We start from the raw sequence: 26,334 nt of genomic DNA on the forward strand, positions 1-26,334 counted from the left end.
TATCTCCTGTAAAATAAAAATGTTGAATGTGTTCACAGATATGATGACCAGAATGAACGCCAGTGAAAACGAGGTGGAGGAGTTCAAGAGACAGATTGCAGGTAAACTGTTTCTGTCATTATTAAAGAGTAACTTCGTCCAGTAATCAGCCTGCTTGTACTGCCGTCTCACACAAGCTCCATGCTCCGTTCAAAAAGTCATAATGCAGCAGGATCAGAGTAACATCAGTTTCTATGAAGCCACAATACAATGTGTTCATCAACTGTTTATAAGTGGAGCTATTTTTTGTCTCTATGTGAATCTTCTTACATCCACACAGACCAACCAAAGGTGGTCTTTGGTCTCTCTCTTGGTCTCACTGACAACGGACTAATTGGACCCTTCAATACTGCCATCACACTTAAGTTCAATAAAGTCTTCACCAACTTTGGTCAGGTCTACAGTCCAACTACAGGTACTCACCTCTTTCTGCTACACACACAAATGAACTATTATAATGTAATTAGCTAATTTTAATTTGTTTGTTAGATGTTTTAATATGCATTCATTGTTACAGCTTTCACTCCATCTTTTGTAATGACTTTTTTTCTCCACTATGGCTCCAGCTGCACACTTTCTGAGGAGGAGACATTTCTCTTTGAATTGGCCCTTTTAAGATTTAACCCATTTGACCTTTTACAGTACATCATAACACTTTTAATGGAGTTTCTCTGTGTCCTCTCAGAGGGTTTGAGCCAGGCCGTTGGTTCTTTGCCAGCATTGAGTCGTGTGTGATTTTGTGTTATGTAATTACATTTCATGTGGTGACTGATAAGGTTCTCATGATGAAGTGAGTTTGTCGTTTATGTAGTTTTGTGAAACCTTTTCAAAACCTTTGCACAGACATTTACAGTTGAGAGGAGCCAGATGAGGAGGCTCGGGCATCTAATTAGGATGCCTCCTGGACGCCTCCCTGGTGAGGTGTTCAGGGCACGTCCCACCGGTAGGAGACCCCGAGGAAGACCCAGGACACGCTGGAGAGACTATGTCTCTCGGCTGGCCTGGGAACACCTCCGGATCCCCCGGAAGAGCTGGACGACGTGGCTGGGGAGAGGGAAGTCTGGGCTTCTCTGCTCAGGCTGCTGCCCCCTAGACCCGACCAGGATAAGCAGAAGAGTACGGTAACGGTGGCGACTTTTTTAATCATTGAAATTTGGCAGGGTGGTTAACAACACACTTTTCTGTGGTATGTCAATGGTATGGACTTTTGTTAACCCTTACATACTGTTCAAATTTGCCCCATTTTTCCATTCAAGAGCTGTAAAAAAAACTTATACACATGTCTTTTTAGCTGGACTTTTCCTAATGCCACCCACAGTATGAACTAAAATGAATCATTTTTTACATTTTTCTTCAACTGAAACAAAATGGACCTGTGTTTATATAAAAAAACAATTCTTGTTTTCTTCATATTCTATAAAATGTTCTTCTGGACTATAAAATAGTGATGGTGAATGTTTTGATCAAACATTTATTAATGACTGACGGGGAATTTATGAATGTGAATTGGTGTATGGACTCATTATGAGTCAGAAAATGACCAGTATGTAAGAGTTAAACACAAACTCCTACAGTAACACTCTGTGGAGCTTTAAACAGAGCAGCAGAATCTCTCTGGAAAAACAAACACATGAAAATTAAAAGACTGACTTTGCTTTTATCATCTGTTCACTCTACAAACTTTCACAGCCAATGGTTTTGAAAGAACATCATTCTAACTTGTTTGCTTTTAGTGTTGAACGATCTTTGGTGCTATTTTTGCATTCGTTATCAAAGACAGCTGTTTAATTCTCATACAGCAGTTCAGTGACCTGTTTTACATGGATATAAAGACGGGAACTGAACGAGTGGTGTCAGACTGCATCTTGCTGTCTAAAGAGGTGATATTTCACAATGAGGCGTGCTGCAGCTTTTCTGGCGTTGCTGCTCTGTCTGTACTGGACGAGGGCTCAGGGTGAGAGTGGAGGGCTGACAGGGAATGATATCACTCAGACGGAGATTCAGTCTGAGATCCTGGGTGTCAAATCAACCAGTGATCAGACCAACATCACCCCTGACATCTGGGCTGAGCTGAAGGAGCTGAGAGACATGGCCATCCAACACAGTGTGGAGCTGAGGAACAGCAAGAGCAAGATGGAGAATCTGGAGCAGGAGAATACAGGTTCATTCACATAGTGATCAACACATTCATGCAATGTTCACATAGACATTACTTTTAGTCATTTACTGCTTTTATTCCAGCCATACAGGCCAGACTGACAGCCAGTGAATGGAAGAATGCAGGTAGATATTTATATTTCATGAAATAATATAAAATTAATTCATGTTTCTGATTATTTTTCTTTAACATGTTTACTGATATTCATATCTACGATTCAAAACAAAGGTTTTACTGAAAAACTTTAAATGTATTCACAGTTTTGGAAAATGTGGTCAAAGAGCTCCAGAGAGAGAACACAGGTAAGCTACGACAATCAATAACATGTAAACACTTTTCTTTTTTTATGAATCTGATTATTCATTTTGCCTTCTGTTGCAGATCTTCTAGACAGAGTAACATCATTGGAAGATAAGAACAAAGGTCAGTCTCCATAGTGATCATGTTAACAACTTGAAACCTGCTGACCATAAACATACTTCACAATAATATGAATGTTAAATGTGTTGACAGTGTTGGAGGCCAGAATGAACGCCAGTGAAAACGAGGTGGAGGAGCTCAAGAGACAGAGTGCAGGTAAACTGATTATATCATTATTAAGAACAACAGTAAGCTGCAAAGTACACAGCTGCTAGTTTATTAGCTACACAGTTATGTAGATTATCTCCTTTAACCTTCCTGTCGTCCTCCGTCTGTTTTGACTGTTCCTTCTTTCCTTCTTTCCTTTTTACCATATGTCCTTCCTTCCTTCCTTCCATCTGTCCTTCCTTCCCTTCTTCTCTCTTTCCTTCCTTCCTTCTGTCCTTCCTTCCTTCCATCTGTCCTTCCTTCTTTCCTCCCATCCTCTCTCTTTCCTCCCTCCCACCTTCTTTCCTTCCTTCCTTCTTTCTTTTCTATTTCCTTCTTTCCTTCCTTCCTTCCTTCCTCCCTTCCTCTTTTCCTTTCTCCCTCCCTCCTTCCTTGTTTCATTCCTACCTTCCTTCTTCCTCCCTTCCTTCCTCCTTTCTTCCTTCCTCCTTTCTTCCTTCCTTCTGGTTAAGGGAGGGAGGAAGGATGGAAGGGAGGACCCTTCCATCCTTCATCCCTCCCTCCTTTCCTTCCTTTTTCCTCCCTCCCTTCCTTCCTTGACTCAAGGACAACAGGAGGGTTAAAATATGAATGTTGAATGTGTTCACAGATATGATGACCAGAATGAACGTCAGTGAAAACGAGGTGGAGGAGCTCAAGAGACAGAGTGCAGGTAAACTGCTTATATCATTATTAAAGAGAAACTTCATCCAGTAATCAGCCTGCTTGTACTGCCGTCTCACACAAGCTCCATGCTCCATTCAAAAAGTCATAACGCAACTGGATCAGAGTAACATCAGTTTCTATGAAGCCACAATACAATGTGTTCATCAACTGTTTATAAGTGGAGCTATTTTTTTCCTCTATGTGAATCTTCTTACATCCACACAGACCAACCAAAGGTGGCATTCTCTCTTGGTCTCACTGACGACGGACAGATTGGACCCTTCAATACTGACATCACACTTAAGTACAGTAAAGTCTTCACCAACTTTGGTCAGGTCTACAGTCCAACTACAGGTACTCACCTCTTTCTGCTACACACACAAATGAACTATTATAATGTAATGAACTCATTTTAACATGTATTCATTGTTACAGCTTTCACTCCATCTTTTGTAATGACTTTTTTTCTCCACTATGGCTCCGGCTGCACACTTTCTGAGGAGGAGACATTTCTCTTTGAATTGGCCCTTTTAAGATTTCACCCATTTGACCTTTTACAGTACAACACTTTTAATGTCCACTCAGAGGGTTTGAGCCAGGCTGTTGGTTCTTTGCCAACATAACACAAAATCACACACATGACTCAATAGTCATGTGTGTGATTTTGTGTTATGTAATTACATTTCATTTGGTGACTGATAAGGTTCTCATGTACCCCTTTTCCACCGAGTTGGAGCTGGAGCTGGTTCAGAGCCTAACTAAGCACCGGTTCTCTGCTTTTCCACCGCCACAGCTCCAGCCCCGAGCCTCAGAATGGGAGCCACAGCAAGCACCAACTCTTTGCTGGTCTAAAGCGAGAACCGATTACGTCAGCGGACTGGGGGCGGGGCTAATGTTTATTAGCGGGCTAGTGGGGCTTACGTTTATTAGCCGGCTAGCGGGGCTAACGTTTATTAGCAGACTAGCGGGGCTAACGTTCATTAGCTAACTAGCATGGCATTTACAGAGGGTTAAAGATTTGTTGATTAAAAGTACTATTTTTATCATTTTTTGCCAGAGCTATCATCGTTGTCTTCTTCTTCTTCTTCGTTTCAGCTAGATGTCAGACTATACAGTCTCTGAGTAATGTGATATTAACAAAGCAAGAGCACTGAACAACAATTCCTTCAGATTAGACAAACCCACTTATGGCGCTTTTCCACAACACAGTTCCAGCACGACTCGACTCGACTCGACACGGTTCCAGGAACGACCTCTTCCATTACAAAAAGGTACCTACTCAACGTGGGCGGGGTCGTCATAGCAGCAGCTCCGCGAAACTGCCGTGACTTCATTTTATATGCGACACAAACACATAACCAATGGAGGACATGGAGGCGATGGTGTATGCTGCTGTATGTGGCTTTCTGTCACACACAAAGCAAGAGAAGAGAAACCAATCACTGTAACGCTGTTGCCGGTATTTAAAAATGGCGGGTTTGATTCTTGTGTGGGACGGCTCATGACTCTTCCAGCGACAACTCTTCTGACCAATCAGAGGCCGGCAGTCTGTCAACGTCACATTTAGTATCGGCTCGGCTCGCTTGGAACCTCAGCAGATCAGGTACTAAAAAAGTAGCAGGTACCAGATACTATCCCTAGTGTAAACGCAAAAAAAAACGAGTCGAGTCGTGCTGGAACTGTGTAGTGGAAAAACGTCTTTACAGCAACATGACCAAAGTATTGAGAAGCAACAGCGTACTGAGCTCAGAGAAGAGGTAGTTCAACAGCAGGAAAAAGCTTCACTCATTTTCTCCTCTGTTGCAGGTGTCTTCACAGCCCCAGTCAGAGGAGCCTACTACTTCTCATTCACTACAGTGGATACCCGGTCTGGTGTAAACACTCGTGTTTATCTCCATCACAATGACAAGAAAGTGTTGAGCAGTCATAATCGCAATGCAAATGGCTCGGAAAGTGTTTCTAATTCAATGGTTCTTCAGCTGGAAAAGGGGGATGTGGTCTACCTGGTTTTACCTACTGGCCATACTGTATACGATGATACTAATGATTATACTACCTTTAACGGATTTCTGCTTTTTCCACTGTGAGACTCAAACATGAGAATTATTTTCCCCCAAATGTTTGGCATAGTGTATAAACAAGTCATACAGTATTCATGTGTATATGAAAGGATGCACATTGTTGCTGTGTTGACTTTGCTCTGCAACAAACTACATATGAAATAAAATAATGAATATGAGGTTAAAGTGCTTGTCTCTGACTTTAATTTGGGGATATTTAAACCTGAGTCTGGGAAAACCAACACATACACACAAAAAGATCAGACACTGAAATCCCATTTATCAACTCATTAGTTCAAATGATGATCTGATGATAATTCAGCATTAAAGGATAGGTTCCCAATTTTTTATGTCAGTAGTCAGGTGCTTATATGAAGACTGAAAGAGGTTTCCTTCACTGAAATCATTCTTCCTTTTCATGCTGTCAGGATTTCCTGCGTGTTTTCCATTTCCCCCAGTTTCCCCCTCCTTTTCGGTGTTGGGTGTGTCTGTCTTGTGTGTGTGTGTTCGGACTGGAGGTTGGTCTGGAGCTGGGCGGAGCTGGAACACTTACCTGCACACCTGAAATCAATGGAGCCTCGTCTGCATCTACTCACCTCGTCCATAAATCCTGGTTCAGTCCTCCACTCGTCACCAGATCGTCTGCTTACCCACAGTGGTATAGTGCCTTGTCTCTTGTCTCTTCTTCAGTGTTTTCATAGCATTTATTGATTGTTGTTTCCCTGTCTTCAGCTCCTGGACCAATCAACTCACCTGCTCCGTCATGGTGTCCCTGGAAACCTCTCTCTGCTCCACCAGCCCGCCAGCCTCCCTCCCAGCATATCTGTCCCTGCTTCCTCTGGATTCCCCACCAACCGGTTTCTGGTCCATCTCCATCGCCCTGTGCATCTGTTCCCACCTGTTTCTTGGCAATAAACTGGTTTATCACCACCACCTCTGAGGTGGGTTTGTGTCTGAACTTGTGGGTCCAATCATACAGACTGCCGTGACACATGCTGGCTGATAAAATATCTTCTTCAAATGTGCTTTTGAGGAAAGTGATGAGGGACCAAAATCCAGTGTGTTCAGTTATTTTGTGCAAAAGTGCATTTAAAGTCTCTGATCAGCTTCTATTGAGCTTCAGCAGTGTGAGTTAGTCATATCAGTGATATCTGACACATTTACAGTCTGTTTAGCATCAGATTCCCTCTTAGTGTTTCCTGTTGAGCTCATTGGAAAAACAACAATACAAGGAGTGACTTTGTCAGTAAAAAGCTGACTGTTGTTCTAATCCTACTGTCTAATCACTGGAGTCATCCACTGAACATATGATATACTTTAACATTACTTTCATAGGAATTTCTCTTTGCTTTGGAGAGATTTGATTTGATGTTGTATATAGTTTTGTTTGTGTTCTCTGTCACTTCCTAAAATCCAAACTTTATCCACTGCCATTCACTTTGCAAAAAACTAGCAGTGATAATAGTCTGACAGTAGGATGAAAGGTGGCTCTGACTTACACTCACAAAAAGCATTAAACAGCTGCAGCTCATTCAGAACGCTGCAGCTCGAGTTTGAACCAGAACAAAGAGATCAGAGCACATTACTCCAGTTCTAAAGTCTTTACACTGGCTCCCAGTCAGCTAGAGAATAGATTTTAAATATATGAAATCATGTAAACGATGCACGGATAAGCATCAAAAACAAACTGGATGTCCTAATTAGCATTCCAAATATTTTAAAACTTTACTTGGCTGGCTCCCAGTCAGTTATAGAATAGATTTTAAAGTTCTGCTACTAGTCTACAAATCACTGAATGGTTTAGGTCCAGAATACATGAATGACATGTTAGTAGAATATAAACCCAGTAGAGCTCTGAGATCTACTGACTCAGGTCAGATAGTTGAGCCCAGAGCTCTGAGATCTACTGACTCAGGTCAGATAATGAAGCCCAGAGTTCAAACTAAACATGGTGAAGCAGCTTTTTTTTTCTTTTCTTTTTTTTAAACATGTCTTTATTAGAGTTTTGCATTAAGACACATCATTATAACAACCATGTAGACATATGACAACATCCACTCAACAAAACATATGAACTTCCCCATACAAACAGGCAGCATAACTCATTGGACATTTACTTTTATCCCCATATTGTATCAAACTAACACATCATTCCACCTCACATATACACTCTCATTTACAAAGCATCATCAATATCTCCATGTTTGACAAAATTCAAAAATCTTTCCCAAATGTCATTAAATGCAGACGTCTTCCTCCTGATAATATGGGTGAGTCTTTCCAGAGCCAGAGTTGATGTTAGATTTCTCAGCCAAAGGCAGAGGGTAGGACCTTTAACATTCTTCCAGCACATAGCAATTGAACGTCTGGCCTGAAGAAGACCCAAATCTACCATCTTAAACTCCCTGCTAGTCAAAATGCAATTAACAGGATATACACCCAAAACACACAATTTGGGGTTCAGAGGGATCAAAGTAGAGGTAATCTGTGAGATATAATGTATCACCCAAATGTATGTCTCCAAAATTTCTGAATTTCGTAACATTCCCATAAACAATGGAACAAGGTACCTTGGTATTCACTGCACTTGAAACAAATATCTGGAATCTGAGGGTTAAATCTGTTCAATTTTACAGGGGTAGTGTATAATCTCATTATCCATTTGTATTGGATCAGGCGCAATCGGGTATTGATGGTTTGTGATTGGGCCTCGGAGCATATAGTGCCCCATTCTTCCTGTGATATTTCTTCGTTTAAATCTTGTATCCAGTCCTGTCTCCTTCTCTCCGAATTATTTTTATTGTTATTTACCAACATTTTATATATTTGGGCAACCCGCCCCTTACCGAAACAGTTCTGCATAGAAAATGATTCTAGTATGGAAAATTGAGGTTGTTACACTGAGTGATTTAGGCGAGACAAAATAAAACTCCTAAGCTGCAAGTACTTAAAGAAGTGTTTGTTTGGGAAATTGAACTTTGCCTTTAGATCGTCAAATGATGACAAAGTATTGTCTTTATAAAGGTCCAAAAGCTTAGTTACACCCTTTTTTAGCCAACTTTTAAATCCCAAATCATTTTTGGCAGGGCAAAGTCACTGGCAAGTCATCTAGATATTTGTGTACCTCATACCAGACCCCAATAGTGTTTTTCACAAAGGGATTGACTGTTTTTTTCAACAGGGTTTTTAAGGTAAAAAAGAGTATAAAAAACTTGAGGGTCGAGGGTTGAGGGTCAATTCACTCGAGGCCAAAAGCTCAACATGTAGCCAGGGCAAATCTATTTCCTCTGAAAACCAGAACATGGTGGCCCTCAGTTGGGCCGCCCAGTAATACCATTGGAAATTAGGCAATTGTAATCCACCCCTGTCGTACGGCAAATATAAAAGAGATAATCTAAGTCTCGGCTTCCTGTTACTCCAAATAAAATTTGACATCAGCTTCCTGATTTTAGAAAAGAATGAGAGTGGCGGAGCTAAAGGGATTGATTGGAACAAATATAAAAACTTAGGCAAAATTGTCATTTTTATCACATTAATCCTACCCAGTAGAGAGAGAGGTTAGGTCATCCATCTTGTAAAGCTTTCTGAAACTGAGGCTAACATGGGTTCATAATTTGTTGAACTAATGTTAACTATCTTTGGGGTTATTTTGATACCCAAATAATTAAAATAGTCTACTGCATTTATGAAAGGGTGAGGTATCAAAGGATTCTTTCTCTCTTTTTCATTTAAGAACATAATTGAAGATTTATCTTTGTTGACCTTAAACTCAGAGAAGACACCAAATTCACTCAACAGCTCCAAAAGGGATGGTATTGATTTTCTCAAATCTGAAAGAAATATTATAGCGTCATCTGCAAACAATGCAATTCGATGTTCCAGGCCTCCAGTGTTGATACCACATATCATGGGATGAGTTCGGATTGCTATCGCCAATGGCTCCAACGCTAACACAAAAAGCAGCGGTGAAAGCGGAGAGCCCTGTCTTGTGCCACGAGACAATCCGAATGGATGTGAGGTTATGTAATTAGTGCAAATTTCTGCAGTAGAATCAGAAAACAGAATGTCCACCCATTTACAAAAATAGTCACCAAATCCAAAACGTCTAAGTACTTCTAGCAGATATGGCCACTCAATGCCTTTTCAGCGTCGAGTGAAAGAATGGCCATATCTGCGGACCCTTTGGTGAAGCAGCTTTTAGCTGTTATGCTGCACACAATTGGAACAAACTACCAGCAGAACTGAAATCATTTTTAAATCCAGGTTAAAAACATTCCTCTTCTCCTGTGCTTATAATTGAGCTCTTTTAAAGCACTTTACATTTACATTTAATGATTTTAAATCTAATTTATAATTTTATGCTGCAATCTTATATTTAATGTTCAATTCTAGCATTTTATGTATGTCTTTCTATTTTTCTGTACTTTGTTTCTATTGTGTGTGTGTGTGTGTGTCGGGGGGGGGGGTTAATTGTATGTTTTATTGTTTCTGTTTTATGTAAAGCACATTGAGTTGCCATTGTGTATGAAATCCGCTATATAAATAAAACTGCCTTGCCTTACACACACATCATATACGTGTGATCACCATCACAGCCAATAGGTGATATAATGGTTCGCATTGCCGGCAATAAGTCGGACTTGTTTCCGGTGAGGGTTGGACTCCGCCAGGGCTGCCCTTTGTCACCGATTGTGTTCATAATTTTTATGGACAGGATTTCTAGGCGCAGCCAGGGTGTTGAGGGGGTCTGGTTTGGTGACCTCAGGATTGGGTCACTGCTTTTTGCAGATAATGTGGTCCTGTTGACCTCCAACTCTCACTGGATTGGTTCGCAGCCGAGTGTGAAGTGGCCGGGATGAGAATCAGCACCTCTAAATCTGAGGCCATGGTCCTCAACCGGAAAAGGGTGGAGTGCACTCTCCGGGTCGGGGATGAGATCCTGCCCCAAGTGGAGGAGTTCAAGTACCTCAGGGTCTTGTTCACGAGTGAGGGAAGGATGGAGCGGGAGATCGACAGGCGGATCGGTGCGACGTCTGCAGTAATGCGGACTCTGCACAGATCCGTTGTGGCGAAGAGAGAGCTGAGCCAAAAGGCAAAGCTCTGGATTTACCAGTCGATCTTGGTTCCTACCCTCACCTATGGTCATGAGCTTTGGGTAGTGACCCAAAGAACAAGATCACACAAGCGGGTACTAGCGGCCGAAATGAGTTTCCTCCGTAGGCTGGCTGGGCTCTCCCTTAGAGATAGGGTGAGAAGCTCAGCTATCCGGAGGGAGCTCGGAGTAGACCCGCTGCTCCTCCGCATCGAGAGGAGCCAGATGAGGTGGCTCGGGCATCTAATTAGGATGCCTCCCGGAGGCCTCCCAGGTGAGGTGTTCAGGGCCCGTCCCACCAGTAGAAGACCCCGGGGGAGACCCAGGACACGCTGGAGAGACTATGTCTCTCGGCTGGCCTGAGAACGCCTCGGGATCCCCCGGGAAGAGCTGGACAAAGTAGCTGGGGAGAGGGAAGTCTGGGCTTCCCTTCTCAGGCTGCTGCCCCTGCGACCCGACCCCGGATAAGAGGTAGAGTACGGTAACGGTAACGGTGGCCATTTTTTTAATCATTGAAATTTGGCAGGGTGGTTAACAACATAATTTTCTGTGGTATGTCAATGGTATGGACTTTTGTTTACCCTTACATACTGTTCAAATTTGCCCCATTTTTCCATTTAAGAGCTGTAGAAACAGCTCATACACGTCTTTTTAGCTGGACTGTTCCTAATGCCACCCACAGTATGAACTAAAATGAATCATTTTTTACATTTTTCTTCAACTGATACACTTTTTTTTTGAAAATGTACAAAATGGACCTGTGTTTATATAAAAAAAACAATTCTTGTTTTCTTCATATTCTATAAAATGTTCTTCTGGACTATAAAATAGTGATGGTGAATGTTTTGATCAAACATTTATTAATGACTGACGGGGAATTTATGAATATGAATTGGTGTATGGACTCATTATGGGTCAGAAAATGAACAGTATGTAAGAGTTAAACACAAACTCCTACAGTAACACTCTGTGGAGCTTTAAACAGAGCAGCAGAGTCTCTCTGGAAAAACAAACACATGAAAACTAAATGACTGACTTTGCTCTTATCATCTGTTCACTCTACAAACTTTCACAGCCAATGGTTTTGAAAGAACATCGTTCTAACTTCTTGTTTGCTTTTAGTGTTGAACGATCTTTGGTGTTATTTTTGCATTCGTTATCAAAGACAGCTGTTTAATTCTCATACAGCAGTTCAGTGACCTGTTTTACATGGATATAAAGACGGGAACTGAACGAGTGGTGTCAGACTGCATCTTGCTGTCTAAAGAGGTGATATTTCACAATGAGGCGTGCTGCAGCTTTTCTGGCTTTGCTGCTCTGTCTGTACTGGACGAGGGCTCAGGGTGAGAGTGGAGGGCTGACAGGGAATGATATCACTCAGACGGAGATTCAGTCTGAGATCCTGGGTGTCAAATCAACCAGTGATCAGACCAACATCACTCCTGACATCTGGGCTGAGCTGAAGGAGCTGAGAGACATGGCCATCCAACACAGTGTGGAGCTTATGAACAGCAAGAGCAAGATGGAGAAGCTGGAGCAGGAGAATACAGGTTCATTCACATAGTGATCAACACATTCATGCAATGTTCACATAGACATTACTTTTAGTCATTTACTGCTTTTATTCCAGCCATACAGACCAGACTGACAGCCAGTGAATGCAAGAATGCCGGTAGATATTTATATTTTATAAAATAATATAAAATTAATTCATGTTTCTGATTATTTTTCTTGTCAAACTTTTTTACCATGTTGATATTCATATATAAGATTCAAAATAAAGCTTTTACTGAAAAACTTTAAATGTATTCACAGTTTTGGAAAATGTGGTCGAAGAGCTCCAGAGAGAGAACACAGGTAAGCTACGACAATCAATAACATGTAAACACTTTTCTTTTTTTATGAATCTGATTATTCATTTTGCCTTCTGTTGCAGATCTTCTAGACCGAGTAACATCATTGGAAGATAAGAACAAAGGTCAGTCTCCATAGTGATCATGTTAACAACTTGAAACCTGCTGACCATGAACATACTTCACAATAATATGAATGTTAAATGTGTTGACAGTGTTGGAGGCCAGAATGAACGCCAGTGAAAACGAGGTGGAGGAGCTCAAGAGACAGAGTGCAGGTAAACTGATTATATCATTATTAAGAACAACAGTAAGCTGCAAAGTACACAGCTGCTAGTTTATTAGCTACACAGTTATGTACAAAGTTATCTTTTTGCGGATGATGTGGTCCTGTTGGCTTCATCGGACCGTGACCTCCAACTCTCACTGGATCGGTTCCCCACCGAGTGTGAAGTGGCCGGGATGAGAATCAGTTCCAAATCTGAGGCCATGGTCCTCAACCGGAAAGGGTGGAGTGCACTCTCCGGGTCGGGGATAAGATCCTGCCCCAAGTGGAGGAGTTCAAGTACCTCGGGGTCTTCTTCATGAGTGAGGGAAGGATGGAGCGTGAGATCGACAGGCGGATCGGTGCGGCGTCTGCAGTAATGCGGACTCTGCACAGATCCGTCGTGGTGAAGAGAGAGCTGAGCCGAAAGGCGAAGCTCTCGATTTACCAGTCGATCTTGGTTCCTACCCTCACCTCTGGTCATGAGCTTTGGGTAGTGACCGAAAGAACAAAATTGCGGGTACAAGCGGCCGAATTGAGCTTCCTCCGTAGGCTGGCTGGGCTCTCCCTTAGAGATAGGGTGAGAAGCTCAGTTATCCGGGAGGAGCTCGGAGTAGACACGCTGCTCTTCCGCATCGAGAGGAGCCAGATGAGGAGGCTCAGGCATCTAATCAGGATGCCTCCCGGACGCCTCCCTGATGAGGTGTTCAGGGCACGTCCCACCGGTAGGAGACTCTGAGGAAGACCCAGGACACGCTGGAGAGACTATGTCTCTCGGCTGGCCTGAGAACGCCTCGGGATCCCCCGGGAAGAACTAGACGAAGTGGCTGGGGAGAGGGAAGTCTGGGCTTCTCTGCTTAGGCTGCTGCCCCCGCGACCCGACCCCGGATAAGTGGAAGAGTACGAGACAAGTTAGGTAGATTATCTCCTTTAAAATAAAAATGTTGAATGTGTTCACAGATATGATGACCAGAATGAACGCCAGTGAAAACGAGGTGGAGGAGCTCAAGAGACAGATTGCAGGTAAACTGCTTCTATCATTATTAAAGAGTAACTTCGTCCAGTAATCAGCCTGCTTGTACTGCCGTCTCACACAAGCTCCATGCTCCGTTCAAACAGTCATAATGCAACAGGATCAGAGTAACATCAATTTCTATGAAGCCACAATACAATTTGTTCATCAACTTTTTATAAGTGGAGCTATTTTTTTCCTCTATGTGAATCTTCTCACATCCACACAGACCAACCAAAGGTGGCGTTCTCACTTGGTCTCACTGACAAAGGTCAAATTGGACCCTTCGATACTGACATCACACTTAAGTTCAGTAAAGTCTTCACCAACTTTGGTCAGGCCTACAGTCCAACTACAGGTACTCACCTCTTTCTGCTACACACACAAATGAACTATTATGACGTAATGAACTTATTTTAATATGTATTCATTGTACAGCTTTCACTCCATCTTTTGTAATGACTTTTTTTCGCCACTATGGCTCCAGCTGCACACTTTCTGAGGAGGAGACATTTCTCTTTGGGATGCAAACTGACTCACTGAATGTGTAACTGAGAGCTCTCAACTTTTACAGACTATACAGTCTCTGAGTAATGTGATGTTAACAATGCACTGAACAACTATTCCTTCAGATTAGACAAACCCACTTACAGCAGCCTGACCAAAGTATTGAGAAGCAACAGTGTACTGAGCTCAGAGAAGAGGTAGTTCAACAGCAGGAAAAAGCTTCACTCATTTTTTCCTCTGTTGCAGGTCTCTTCACAGCCCCAGTCAGAGGAACCTACTACTTCTCAGTCAATACACTGGATATGCGGTCTAGTGTAAACACTTGTGTTTATCTCTATCACAATGACAAGAGAGTGTTGACCAGTTTTAATTACAATGCAAATGGCTGGGAAAATGTTTCTAATTCACTGGTTCTTCAGCTGGAAAAGGGGGACATGGTCTACCTGGTTTTACTTGCTGCCCATACTGTATACGATGATACTGATGATATTACTACCTTTAATGGATTTCTGCTTTTTCCACTGTGAGACTCAAACATGAGAATTGATTTACCCCCAAATGTTTGGCATAGTGTATAAACAAGTCCTACAGTATTCATGTGTATATGAAAGGATGCACATTGTTGCTGTATTGACTTTGCTCTGCAACAAATTACATATGAAATAAAAGAATGAATATGAGGTTAAAGTTCTTCTCTCTGACTTTAATTTGGGGATATTTAAACCTGAGTCTGGGAAAACCAACACACACACACACACACACAAAAAGATCAGACACTGGAATCCCATTTATCAATTCATTAGTTCAAATGATGATCTGATGATAATTCAGCATTAAAGGATAGGTTCACAATTGTTCATGTCAGCAGTCAGGTGCTTATATGAAGACTGAAAGAGGTTTCCTTCACTGAAATCATTCCTCCTTTTCATGCTGGCTAATAAAATATCTTCTTCAAATGTGCTTTTGATGAAAGTGATGAGGGACCAAAATCCAGTGTGTTCACAGTTATTTTGGGCAAAAATGCATTTAAAGTATCTGATCAGCTTCTATTGAGCTTCATCAGTGTGAGTTAGTCATATCAGTGATATCTGACACATTTACAGTCTTTGTAGCATCAGATTCCCTCTTAGTGTTTCCTGTTGAGCTCATTGGAAAAACAACAATACAAGGAGTGACTTTGTCAGTAAAAAGCTGACTGTTGTTCTAATCCTACTGTCTAATCACTGGAGTCATCCACTAAACATATGATATACTTTAACATTACTTTCATAGGAATTTCTCTTTGCTTTGGAGAGATTTGATTTGATGTTGTATATAGTTTTGTTTCTGTTCTCTGTCACTTCCTAAAATCCAAACTTTATCCACTGCCATTCACTTTGCAAAAAACTAGCAGTGATAATAGTCTGACAGTAGGATGAAAGGTGGCTCTGACTTACACCCACAAAAAGCATTAAACAGCTGCAGCTCATTCAGAACGCTGCAGCTCGTGTTTGAACCAGAACAAAGAGATCAGAGCACATTACTCCAGTTCTAAAGTCTTTACACTGGCTCCCAGTCAGCTAGAGAATAGATTTTAAATATATGAAATCATGTAAACGATGCACGGATAAGCATCAAAAACAAACTGGATGTCCTAATTAGCATTCCAAATATTTTAAAACTTTACTTGGCTGGCTCCCAGTCAGTTATAGAATAGATTTTAAAGTTCTGCTACTAGTCTACAAATCACTGAATGGTTTAGGTCCAGAATACATGAATGACATGTTAGTAGAATATAAACCCAGTAGAGCTCTGAGATCTACTGACTCAGGTCAGATAGTTGAGCCCAGAGCTCTGAGATCTACTGACTCAGGTCAGATAATGAAGCCCAGAGTTCAAACTAAACATGGTGAAGCAGCTTTTTTTTTCTTTTCTTTTTTTTAAACATGTCTTTATTAGAGTTTTGCATTAAGACACATCATTATAACAACCATGTAGACATATGACAACATCCACTCAACAAAACATATGAACTTCCCCATACAAACAGGCAGCATAACTCATTGGACATTTACTTTTATCCCCATATTGTATCAAACTAACACATCATTCCACCTCACATATACACTCTCATTTACAAAGCATCATCAATATCTCCATGTTTGACAAAATTCAAAAATCTTTCCCAAATGTCATTAAATGCAGACGTCTTCCTCCTGATAATATGGGTGAGTCTTTCCAGAGCCAGAGTTGATGTTAGATTTCTCAGCCAAAGGCAGAGGGTAGGACCTTTAACATTCTTCCAGCACATAGCAATTGAACGTCTGGCCTGAAGAAGACCCAAATCTACCATCTTAAACTCCCTGCTAGTCAAAATGCAATTAACAGGATATACACCCAAAACACACAATTTGGGGTTCAGAGGGATCAAAGTAGAGGTAATCTGTGAGATATAATGTATCACCCAAATGTATGTCTCCAAAATTTCTGAATTTCGTAACATTCCCATAAACAATGGAACAAGGTACCTTGGTATTCACTGCACTTGAAACAAAGATCTGGAATCTGAGGGTTAAATCTGTTCAATTTTACAGGGGTAGTGTATAATCTCATTATCCATTTGTATTGGATCAGGCGCAATCGGGTATTGATGGTTTGTGATTGGGCCTCGGAGCATATAGTGCCCCATTCTTCCTGTGATATTTCTTCGTTTAAATCTTGTATCCAGTCCTGTCTCCTTCTCTCCGAATTATTTTTATTGTTATTTACCAACATTTTATATATTTGGGCAACCCGCCCCTTACCGAAACAGTTCTGCATAGAAAATGATTCTAGTATGGAAAATTGAGGTTGTTGCACTGAGTGATTTAGGCGAGACAAAATAAAACTCCTAAGCTGCAAGTACTTAAAGAAGTGTTTGTTTGGGAAATTGAACTTTGCCTTTAGATCGTCAAATGATGACAAAGTATTGTCTTTATAAAGGTCCAAAAGCTTAGTTACACCCTTTTTTAGCCAACTTTTAAATCCCAAATCATTTTTGGCAGGGCTAAAAAGGTCATTGCCCCAGATCAGAGAAAAACAAGATAACACTGGCAAGTCATCTAGATATTTGTGTACCTCATACCAGACCCCAATAGTGTTTTTCACAAAGGGATTGACTGTTTTTTTCAACAGGGTTTTTAAGGTAAAAAAGAGTATAAAAAACTTGAGGGTCGAGGGTTGAGGGTCAATTCACTCGAGGCCAAAAGCTCAACATGTAGCCAGGGCAAATCTATTTCCTCTGAAAACCAGAACATGGTGGCCCTCAGTTGGGCCGCCCAGTAATACCATTGGAAATTAGGCAATTGTAATCCACCCCTGTCGTACGGCAAATATAAAAGAGATAATCTAAGTCTCGGCTTCCTGTTACTCCAAATAAAATTTGACATCAGCTTCCTGATTTTAGAAAAGAATGAGGGTGGCAGAGCTAAAGGGATTGATTGGAACAAATATAAAAACTTAGGCAAAATTGTCATTTTTATCACATTAATCCTACCCAGTAGAGCGAGAGGTTAGGTCATCCATCTTGTAAAGCTTTCTGAAACTGAGGCTAACATGGGTTCATAATTTGTTGAACTAATGTTAACTATCTTTGGGGTTATTTTGATACCCAAATAATTAAAATAGTCTACTGCATTTATGAAAGGGTGAGGTATCAAAGGATTCTTTCTCTCTTTTTCATTTAAGATCATAATTGAAGATTTATCTTTGTTGACCTTAAACCGAGAGAAGACACCAAATTCACTCAACAGCTCCAAAAGGGATGGTATTGATTTTCTCAAATCCGAAAGAAATATTATAGCGTCATCTGCAAACAATGCAATTCGATGTTCCAGGCCTCCCGTGTTGATACCACATATCATGGGATGAGTTCGGATTGTTATCGCCAATGGCTCCAACGCTAACACAAAAAGCAGCGGTGAAAGCGGAGAGCCCTGTCTTGTGCCACGAAACAATCCGAATGGATGTGAGGTTATGTAATTAGTGCAAATTTCTGCAGTAGAATCAGAAAACAGAATGTCCACCCATTTACAAAAATAGTCACCAAATCCAAAACGTCTAAGTACTTCTAGCAGATATGGCCACTCAATGCCTTTTCAGCGTCGAGTGAAAGAATGGCCATATCTGCGGACCCTTTGGTGAAGCAGCTTTTAGCTGTTATGCTGCACACAATTGGAACAAACTACCAGCAGAACTGAAATCATTTTTAAATCCAGGTTAAAAACATTCCTCTTCTCCTGTGCTTATAATTGAGATCTTTTAACGCACTTTACATTTACATTTAATGATTTTAAATCTAATTTATAATTTTATGCTGCAATCTTATATTTAATGTTCAATTCTAGCATTTTATGTATGTCTTTCTATTTTTCTGTACTTTGTTTCTATTGTGTGTGTGTGTGTGTGTGTCGGGGGGGGGGGTTAATTGTATGTTTTATTGTTTCTGTTTTATGTAAAGCACATTGAGTTGCCATTGTGTATGAAATCCGCTATATAAATAAAACTGCCTTGCCTTACACACACATCATATACGTGGGATCACCATCACAGCCAATAGGTGATATAATGATTCGCATTGTCGGTAATAAGTTGGACTTGTTTCTGGTGAGGGTTGGACTCCGCCAGGGCTGCTCTTTGTCACCGATCTTGTTCATAATTTTTATGGACAGGATTTCTAGGCGCAGCCAGGGTGTAGAGGGGGTCCGGTGTGGTGACCTCAGGATTGGGTCACTGCTTTTTGCGGATGATGTGGTCCTGTTGGCTTCATCGGACCGTGACCTCCAACTCTCACTGGATTGGTTCGCAGCCAAGTGTGAAGCGGCCGGGATGAGAATCAGCACCTCCAAATCCGAGTCCATGGTCCTCAACCAGAAAAGGGTGGAGTGCACTCTCCGGGTCGGGGATGAGATCCTGCCCCAAGTGGAGGAGTTTAAGTACCTCGGGGTCTTGTTCAAGAGTGCGGGAAGGATGGAGCGGGAGATCGACAGGCGGATCGGTGCGGCGTCTGCAGTAATGCGGACTCTGCACGGATCCGTCATGGTGAAGAGAGAGCTGAGCCGAAAGGCAAAGCTCTGGATTTACCAGTCGATCTTGGTTCCTACCCTCACCTCTGGTCATGAGCTTTGGGTAGTGACCCAAAGAACAAGATCACACAAGTGGGTACAAGCGGCCAAAATGAGCTTCCGCCGTAGGCTGGCTGGGCTCTCCCTCAGAGATAGGGTGAGAAGCTCAGTTATCCGGAGGGAGCTCGGAGTAGACCCACTGCTCCTCCACGTTGAGAGGAGCCAGATGAGGAGGCTCGGGCATCTAATCAGGATGAATCCTGGACGCCTCCCTGGTGAGGTGTTCAGGGCATGTCCCACCGGTAGGAGACCCCGGGGAAGACCCAGGACACGCTGGAGAGACTATGTCTCTCGGCTGGCCTGGGAACGCCTCGGGATCCCCCGGGAAGAGCTGGACGAAGTGGCTGGGGAGAGGGAAGTCTGGGCTTCTCTGCTCAGGCTGCTACCCCCGCGTCCCGACCCCGGATAAGCGGAAGAGTACGGTAACGGTGGCGACTTTTTTAATCATTGAAATTTGGCAGGGTGGTTAACAACACACTTGTCTGTGGTATGTCAATGGTATGGACTTTTGTTAACCCTTACATACTGTTCAAATTTGCCCCATTTTTCCATTTAAGAGCTGTAAAAACAGCTTATACACGTCTTTTTAGCTGGACTTTTCCTAATGCCACCCACAGTATGAACTAAAATCAATCATTTTTTACATTTTTCTTCAACTGATACACATTTTTTTTGTGTTTATATAAAAAAACAATTCTTGTTTTCTTCATATTCTATAAAATGTTCTTCTGGACTATAAAATAGTGATGGTGAATGTTTTGATCAAACATTTATTAATGACTGACGGGGAATTTATGAATGTGAATTGGTGTATGGACTCATTATGAGTCAGAAAATGAACAGTATGTAAGAGTTAAACACAAACTCCTACAGTAACACTCTGTGGAGCTTTAAACAGAGCAGCAGAGTCTCTCTGGAAAAACAAACACATGAAAACTAAATGACTGACTTTGCTTTTATCATCTGTTCACTCTACAAATTTTCACAGCCAATGGTTTTGAAAGAACATCGTTCTAACTTCTTGTTTGCATTTAGTGTTGAACGATCTTTGGTGTTATTTTTGCATTCGTTATCAAAGACAGCTGTTTAATTCTCATACAGCAGTTCAGTGACCTGTTTTACATGGATATAAAGACGGGAACTGAACGAGTGGTGTCAGACTGCATCTTGCTGTCTAAAGAGGTGATATTTCACAATGAGGCGTGCTGCAGCTTTTCTGGCTTTGCTGCTCTGTCTGTACTGGACGAGGGCTCAGGGTGAGAGTGGAGGGCTGACAGGGAATGACATCACTCAGACGGAGGTTCAGTCTGAGATCCTGGGTGTCAAATCAACCAGTGATCAGACCAACATCACCCCTGACATCTGGGCTGAGCTGAAGGAGCTGAGAGACATGGCCATCCAACACAGTGTGGAGCTGACGAACACCAAGAGCAAGATGGAGAATCTGGAGCAGGAGAATACAGGTTCATTTACATAGTGATCAACACATTCATGCAATGTTCACATAGACATTACTTTTAGTCATTTACTGCTTTTATTCCAGCCATACAGACCAGACTGACAGCCAGTGAATGGAAGAATGCAGGTAGATATTTATATTTTATAAAATAATATGAAATTAATTCATGTTTCTGGTTATTTTTCTTGTCAAACTTCTTTAACATGTTTACTGATATTAATATCTAAGATTCAAAACAAAGCTTTTACTGAAAAACTTTAAATGTATTCACAGTTTTGGAAAATGTGGTCAAAGAGCTCCAGAGAGAGAACACAGGTAAGCTACGACAATCAATAACATGTAAACACTTTTCTTTTTTTAGGAATCTGATTATTCATTTTGCCTTCTGTTGCAGATCTTCTAGACAGAGTAACATCATTGGAAGATAAGAACAAAGGTCAGTCTCCATAGTGATCATGTTAACAACTTGAAACCTGCTGACCATAAACATACTTCACAATAATATGAATGTTAAATGTGTTGACAGTGTTGGAGGCCAGAATGAACGCCAGTGAAAACGAGGTGGAGGAGCTCAAGAGACAGAGTGCAGGTAAACTGATTATATCATTATTAAGAACACAGTGTGGAGCTGAGGAAGCTGGAGCAGGAAAATACAGGTTCATTCCCACAGTGATCAACACATTCATGCAATGTTCACATAGACATTACTTTTAGTAATTTACTGCTTTTATTCCAGCCATACAGGCCAGACTGACAATCAGTGAATACAAGAATGCAGGTAGATATTTATATTTTATAAAATAATATTGTTAACAACTTGAAACCTGCTGACCATAAACATACTTCACAATAATATGAATGTTAAATGTGTTGACAGTGTTGGAGGCCAGAATGAACGCCGGTGAAAACGAGGTGGAGGAGCTCAAGAGACAGATTGCAGGTAAACTGTTTCTATCATTATTAAAGAGTAACTTCATCCAGTAATCAGCCTGCTTGTACTGCCGTCTCACACAAGCTCCATGCTCCGTTCACAAAGTCATAATGCAACAGGATCAGAGTAACATCAGTTTCTATGAAGCCACAATACAATTAGTTCATCAACTGTTTATAAGTGGAGCTATTTTTTTCCTCTATGTGAATCTTCTCACATCCACACAGACCAACCAAAGGTGGCGTTCTCTCTTGGTCTCACTGACGACGGACAGATTGGACCCTTCAATACTGACATCACACTTAAGTTCAGTAAAGTCTTCACCAACTTTGGTCAGGGCTACAGTCAAACTACAGGTACTCACCTCTTTCTGCTACACACACAAATGAACTATTATAATGTAATGAACTCATTTTAATATGTATTCATTGTTACAGCTTTCACTCCATCTTTTGTAATGACCTTTTTTCTCCACTATGGCTCCAGCTGCACACTTTCTGAGGAGGAGACATTTCTCTTTGAATTGGCCCTTTTAAGATTTCAACCATTTGACCTTTTACAGTACATCATAACACTTTTAATGGAGTTTCTCTGTGTCCTCTCAGAGGGTTTGAGCCAGGCTGTTGGTTCTTTGCCAGCATTGAGTCATGTGTGTAATTTTGTGTTATGTAATTACATTTCATTTGGTGACTGATAAGGTTCTCATGTACCCCTTTTCCACCGAGTTGGAGCTGGAGCTAGTTCAGAGCCCAGCTAAGCACCGCTTCTTTGCTTTTCCACCACCAAAGCTCCAGCCCCGAGCCTCAGAACGGAGCCAGAGCAAGCACCAACTCTTTGCTGGTCTAAAGCAAGAACCGATTACGTCAGCGAACTGGAGGCGGGGCTAATGTTTTTTAGCCGGCTAGCGGGGCTAACGCTTATTAGCAGACTAGCGGGGCTAACGTTTATTAGCAGACTAGCGGGGCTAATGTTCATTAGCTGACTAGCATGGCATTTACAGGGGGTTAAAGATTTGTTGATTAAAAGTACTATTTTTATCTTTTTTTTTGCCAGAGCTGTTGTCGTTGTCTTCTTCTTCTTCTTCTTCTTCGTTTCGTCTAGATGCCAGACTATACAGTCACTGAGTAATGTGATATTAACAAAGCAAGAGCACTGAACAACAATTCCTTCAGATTAGACAAACCCACTTATGCCGCTTTTCCACAACACAGTTCCAGCACAACTAGCCTCGCCTCGGCACGGTTCCAGGAACGACCTTTTCCATTACAAAAAGGTACCTACTCAACGTGGGCGGGGTCGTCATAGAAACGGCTCCGCGAAACTGCCGTGACTTCATTTTATATGCGACACAAACACATAAACAATGGAGGACATGGAGGTGATGGTGTACTTGCTGCTGTATGTGTCTTTCTGTCTCACACAAAGCAAGAGAAGAGAAACTGAATCGCTGTAACGCTGTTGCCGGTATTTAAAAATGCCGGCTTTGATTCTTGTGTGGGACGGCTCATGACTCTACCAGCGACGACTCTTCTGACCAATCAGAGGCCGGCAGTCTGATGACATCACATTTAGTATCGGCCCGGCTCGCTTGGAACCTCAGCAGAGCAGGTAGTAAAAAAGTAGCAGGTACCAGGTACTATCCCTAGTGGAAACGCAAAAAAAACCGAGTCGAGGCGAGTCGAGTCGTGCTGGAACTGTGTAGTGGAAAAGCGTCTTTACAGCAGCCTGACCAAAGTATTGAGAAGCAACAGCGTACTGAACTCAGAGAAGAGGTAGTTCAACAGCAGGAAAAAGCTTCACTCATTTTCTCCTCTGTTGCAGGTGTCTTCACAGCCCCAGTCAAAGGAGCCTACTACTTCTCATTCACTACACTGGATAACCGGGGTGTTGTAAGCACTCGTGTTTTTCTCCATCAAAATGACAAGAAAGTGTTGAGCATTCATAACCACAATGCAAATGGCTGGGAAAATGTTTCTAATTCACTGGTTCTTCAGCTGGAAAAGGGGGACATGGTCTATCTGGTTTTACCTGCTGGCCATACTGTATTCGATGATACTAGGAATTTTACTTCCTTTAACGGATTTTTGCTTTATCCACTGTGAGACTCAAACATGAGAATTGATTTACCCCCAAATGTTTGGCATAGTGTATAAACAAGTCATACAGTATTCATGTGTATATGAAAGGATGCACATTGTTGCTGTGTTGACTTTGCTCTGCAACAAACTACATATGAAATAAAAGAATGAATATGAGGTTAAAGTGCTTGTCTCTGACTTTAATTTGGGGATATTTAAACCTGAGTCTGGGAAAACCAGCACATACACACACAAAGATCAGACACTGAAATCCCATTTATCAACTCATTAGTTCAAATGATGATCTGATGATAATTCAACATTAAAGGATAGGTTCACAATTTTTCATGTCAGCAGTCAGGTGCTTATATGAAGACTGAAAGAGGTTTCCTTCACTGAAATCATTCCTCCTTTTCATGCTGTCAGGATTTCCTGCGTGTTTTCCATTTCCCCCAGTTTCCCCCTCCTTTTCGGTGTTGGGTGTGTCTGTCTTGTGTGTGTGTGTGTGTGTTCTGATTGGAGGTTGGTCTGGAGCTGGGCGGAGCTGGAACACTTACCTGCACACCTGAAATCAATGGAGCCTCGTCTGCATCTACTCACCTCATCCATAAATCCTGGTTCAGTCCTCCACTCGTCGCCAGATCGTCTGCTTACCCACAGTGGTATAGTGCCTTGTCTCTTGTCTCTTGTCTCTTGTCTCTTGTCTCTTGTCTCTTGTCTCTTGTCTCTTGTCTCTTCTTCAGTGTTTTCATAGCATTAATTGATTGTTGTTTCCCTGTCTTCAGCTCCTGGACCAATCAACTCACCTGCTCTGTCGTGGTCTCCCTGGAAACCTCTCTCTGCTCCACCAGCCCGCCAGCCTCCCTCGCAGCATATCTGTCCCTGCTTCCTCTGGATTCCCCACCAACCGGTTTTTGGTCCATCTCCATCGCCCTGTGCATCTGTTCCCACCTGTTTCTTGGCAATAAACCGGTTTATCACCACCACCTCTGAGTTCTTGGTTTGTGTCTGAACTTGTGTGTCCAATCATACAGACTGCCGTGACACATGCTGGCTAATAAAATATCTTCTTCAAATGTGCTTTTGAGGAAAGTGATGAGGGACCAAAATCCAGTGTGTTCAGTTATTTTGTGCAAAAGTGCATCTAAAGTCTCTGATCAGCTTCTTTTGAGCTTCATCAGTGTGAGTTATTATATCAGTGATATCTGACACATTTACAGTCTTTGTAGCGTCAGATTCCCTCTTAGTGTTTCCTGTTGAGCTCATTGGAAAAACAACAATACAAGGAGTGACTTTGTCAGTAAAAAGCTGACTGTTGTTCTAATCCTACTGTCTAATCACTGGAGTCATCCACTAAACATATGATATACTTTAACATTACTTTCATAGGAATTTCTCTTTGCTTTGGAGAGATTTGATTTGACGTTGTATATGGTTTTGTTTCTGTTGATCTCTGTCACTTCCTAAAATCCAAACTTTATCCACTGCCATTCACTTTGCAAAAAACTAGCAGTGATAATAGTCTGACAGTAGGATGAAAGGTGGCTCTGACTTACACCCACAAAAAGCATCAAACAGCTGCAGCTCATTCAGAACGCTGCAGCTCGAGTTTTAACCAGAACAAAGAGATCAGAGCACATTACTCCAGCTCTAAAGTCTTTACACTGGCTCCCAGTCAGCTATAGAATAGATTTTAAATATAGGGAAATCATGTAAACGATGCACGAATAAGCATCAAAAACAAACTGGATGTCCTAATTAGCATTCCAAATATTTTAAAACTTTACTTGTCTGGCTCCCAGTTAAAGTTCTGCTACTGGTCTACAAATCACTGAATGGTTTAGGTCCAGAATACATGAATGACATGTTAATAGAATATAAACCCAGTAGAGCTCTGAGATCTACTGACTCAGGTCAGATAATGGAGCCCAGAGTTCAAACTAGACATGAGATTTGATTTGACGTTGTATATAGTTTTGTTTCTGTTGATCTCTGTCACTTCCTAAAATCCAAACTTTATCCACTGCCATTCACTTCACAGTGATAATAGTCTGACAGTAGGGTGAAAGGTGGCTCTGACTTACACACACATCATATACGTGGGATCACCATCACAGCCAATAGGTGATATAATGTATCTGTGTCACTTTAACCCTCCTGTTGTCCTCAGGTCAAGAAAGAAGGACGGAAGGAGAGAAGGAGAGAAGGAAGGAAGGAAGTAAGGAAGGAAAGGAGTAGGGAGGGAGGGAGGAAGGAAAGAGAGAAGGGAGGAAGGAAGGAAAGGAGGGAGGACGGAAGGAAGGAAGGAAACGAGGAAGGAAAGGAAGGAAGGAAAAGAGTAAGGAGGGAGGGAGGAAGGAAGGAAGGAGGAAGGAAAAGAGGGAGCGAGGAAGAAAGGAAACAAGCAAGGAAGGATGGAAGGAAGTGAGGAAAGAAGTATGGAAGGAGGGGAAGAACGAAGGAAAAATTAAAGAAAGAGGGAGGAAGGAAAGAAGGAAGGAAGGAA

General features: G+C 41.8%; 1 protein-coding gene across 3 annotated transcripts; it reads left to right on the forward strand.

Annotated features, from left to right (window-relative positions):
- Positions 1-1,841: 1,841 nt before the first annotated feature.
- LOC128380144 (heavy metal-binding protein HIP-like) lies at positions 1,842-24,012 on the forward strand. Of its 3 annotated transcripts, XM_053339848.1 has the most exons (12): positions 1,842-2,200; positions 2,281-2,322; positions 2,458-2,499; positions 2,579-2,620; positions 2,711-2,773; positions 12,519-12,560; positions 12,651-12,713; positions 13,661-13,723; positions 21,214-21,255; positions 21,346-21,408; positions 21,978-22,106; positions 23,572-24,012. In XM_053339848.1, exons 1-12 carry the CDS (start codon positions 1,933-1,935, stop codon positions 23,850-23,852), a joined length of 1,140 nt encoding a protein of 379 aa, XP_053195823.1. In that variant the 5' UTR covers positions 1,842-1,932; the 3' UTR covers positions 23,853-24,012. The 3 variants fall into 3 exon arrangements, with proteins under 3 accessions (XP_053195823.1, XP_053195824.1, XP_053195825.1); XM_053339849.1 differs by lacking the exons at positions 12,519-12,560; positions 21,214-21,255; positions 21,346-21,408 and adding an exon at positions 3,375-3,437 and having other exon boundaries at positions 1,843-2,200; XM_053339850.1 differs by lacking the exons at positions 12,519-12,560; positions 12,651-12,713; positions 13,661-13,723; ... (2 more) ...; positions 21,978-22,106; positions 23,572-24,012 and adding exons at positions 3,375-3,437; positions 3,656-3,784; positions 5,237-5,651 and having other exon boundaries at positions 1,857-2,200.
- Positions 24,013-26,334: the final 2,322 nt, after the last annotated feature.

Source organism: Scomber japonicus, chromosome 19 (genome assembly GCF_027409825.1).
Source record: "Scomber japonicus isolate fScoJap1 chromosome 19, fScoJap1.pri, whole genome shotgun sequence".
Classification (NCBI taxonomy): domain Eukaryota; kingdom Metazoa; phylum Chordata; class Actinopteri; order Scombriformes; family Scombridae; genus Scomber; species Scomber japonicus.

Bases quoted from the DNA above. Each gene is read 5' to 3' on its own strand.
- LOC128380144 (XM_053339848.1), top strand. From the start codon at position 1,933: ATGAGGCGTGCTGCAGCTTTTCTGGCGTTGCTGCTCTGTCTGTACTGG. The intron at 2,621-2,710 runs GTCAGTCTCCAT...ATGTGTTGACAG, and splicing joins ATTGGAAGATAAGAACAAAG to TGTTGGAGGCCAGAATGAAC. The intron at 2,774-12,518 runs GTAAACTGATTA...CTTCTGTTGCAG, and splicing joins GCTCAAGAGACAGAGTGCAG to ATCTTCTAGACCGAGTAACA.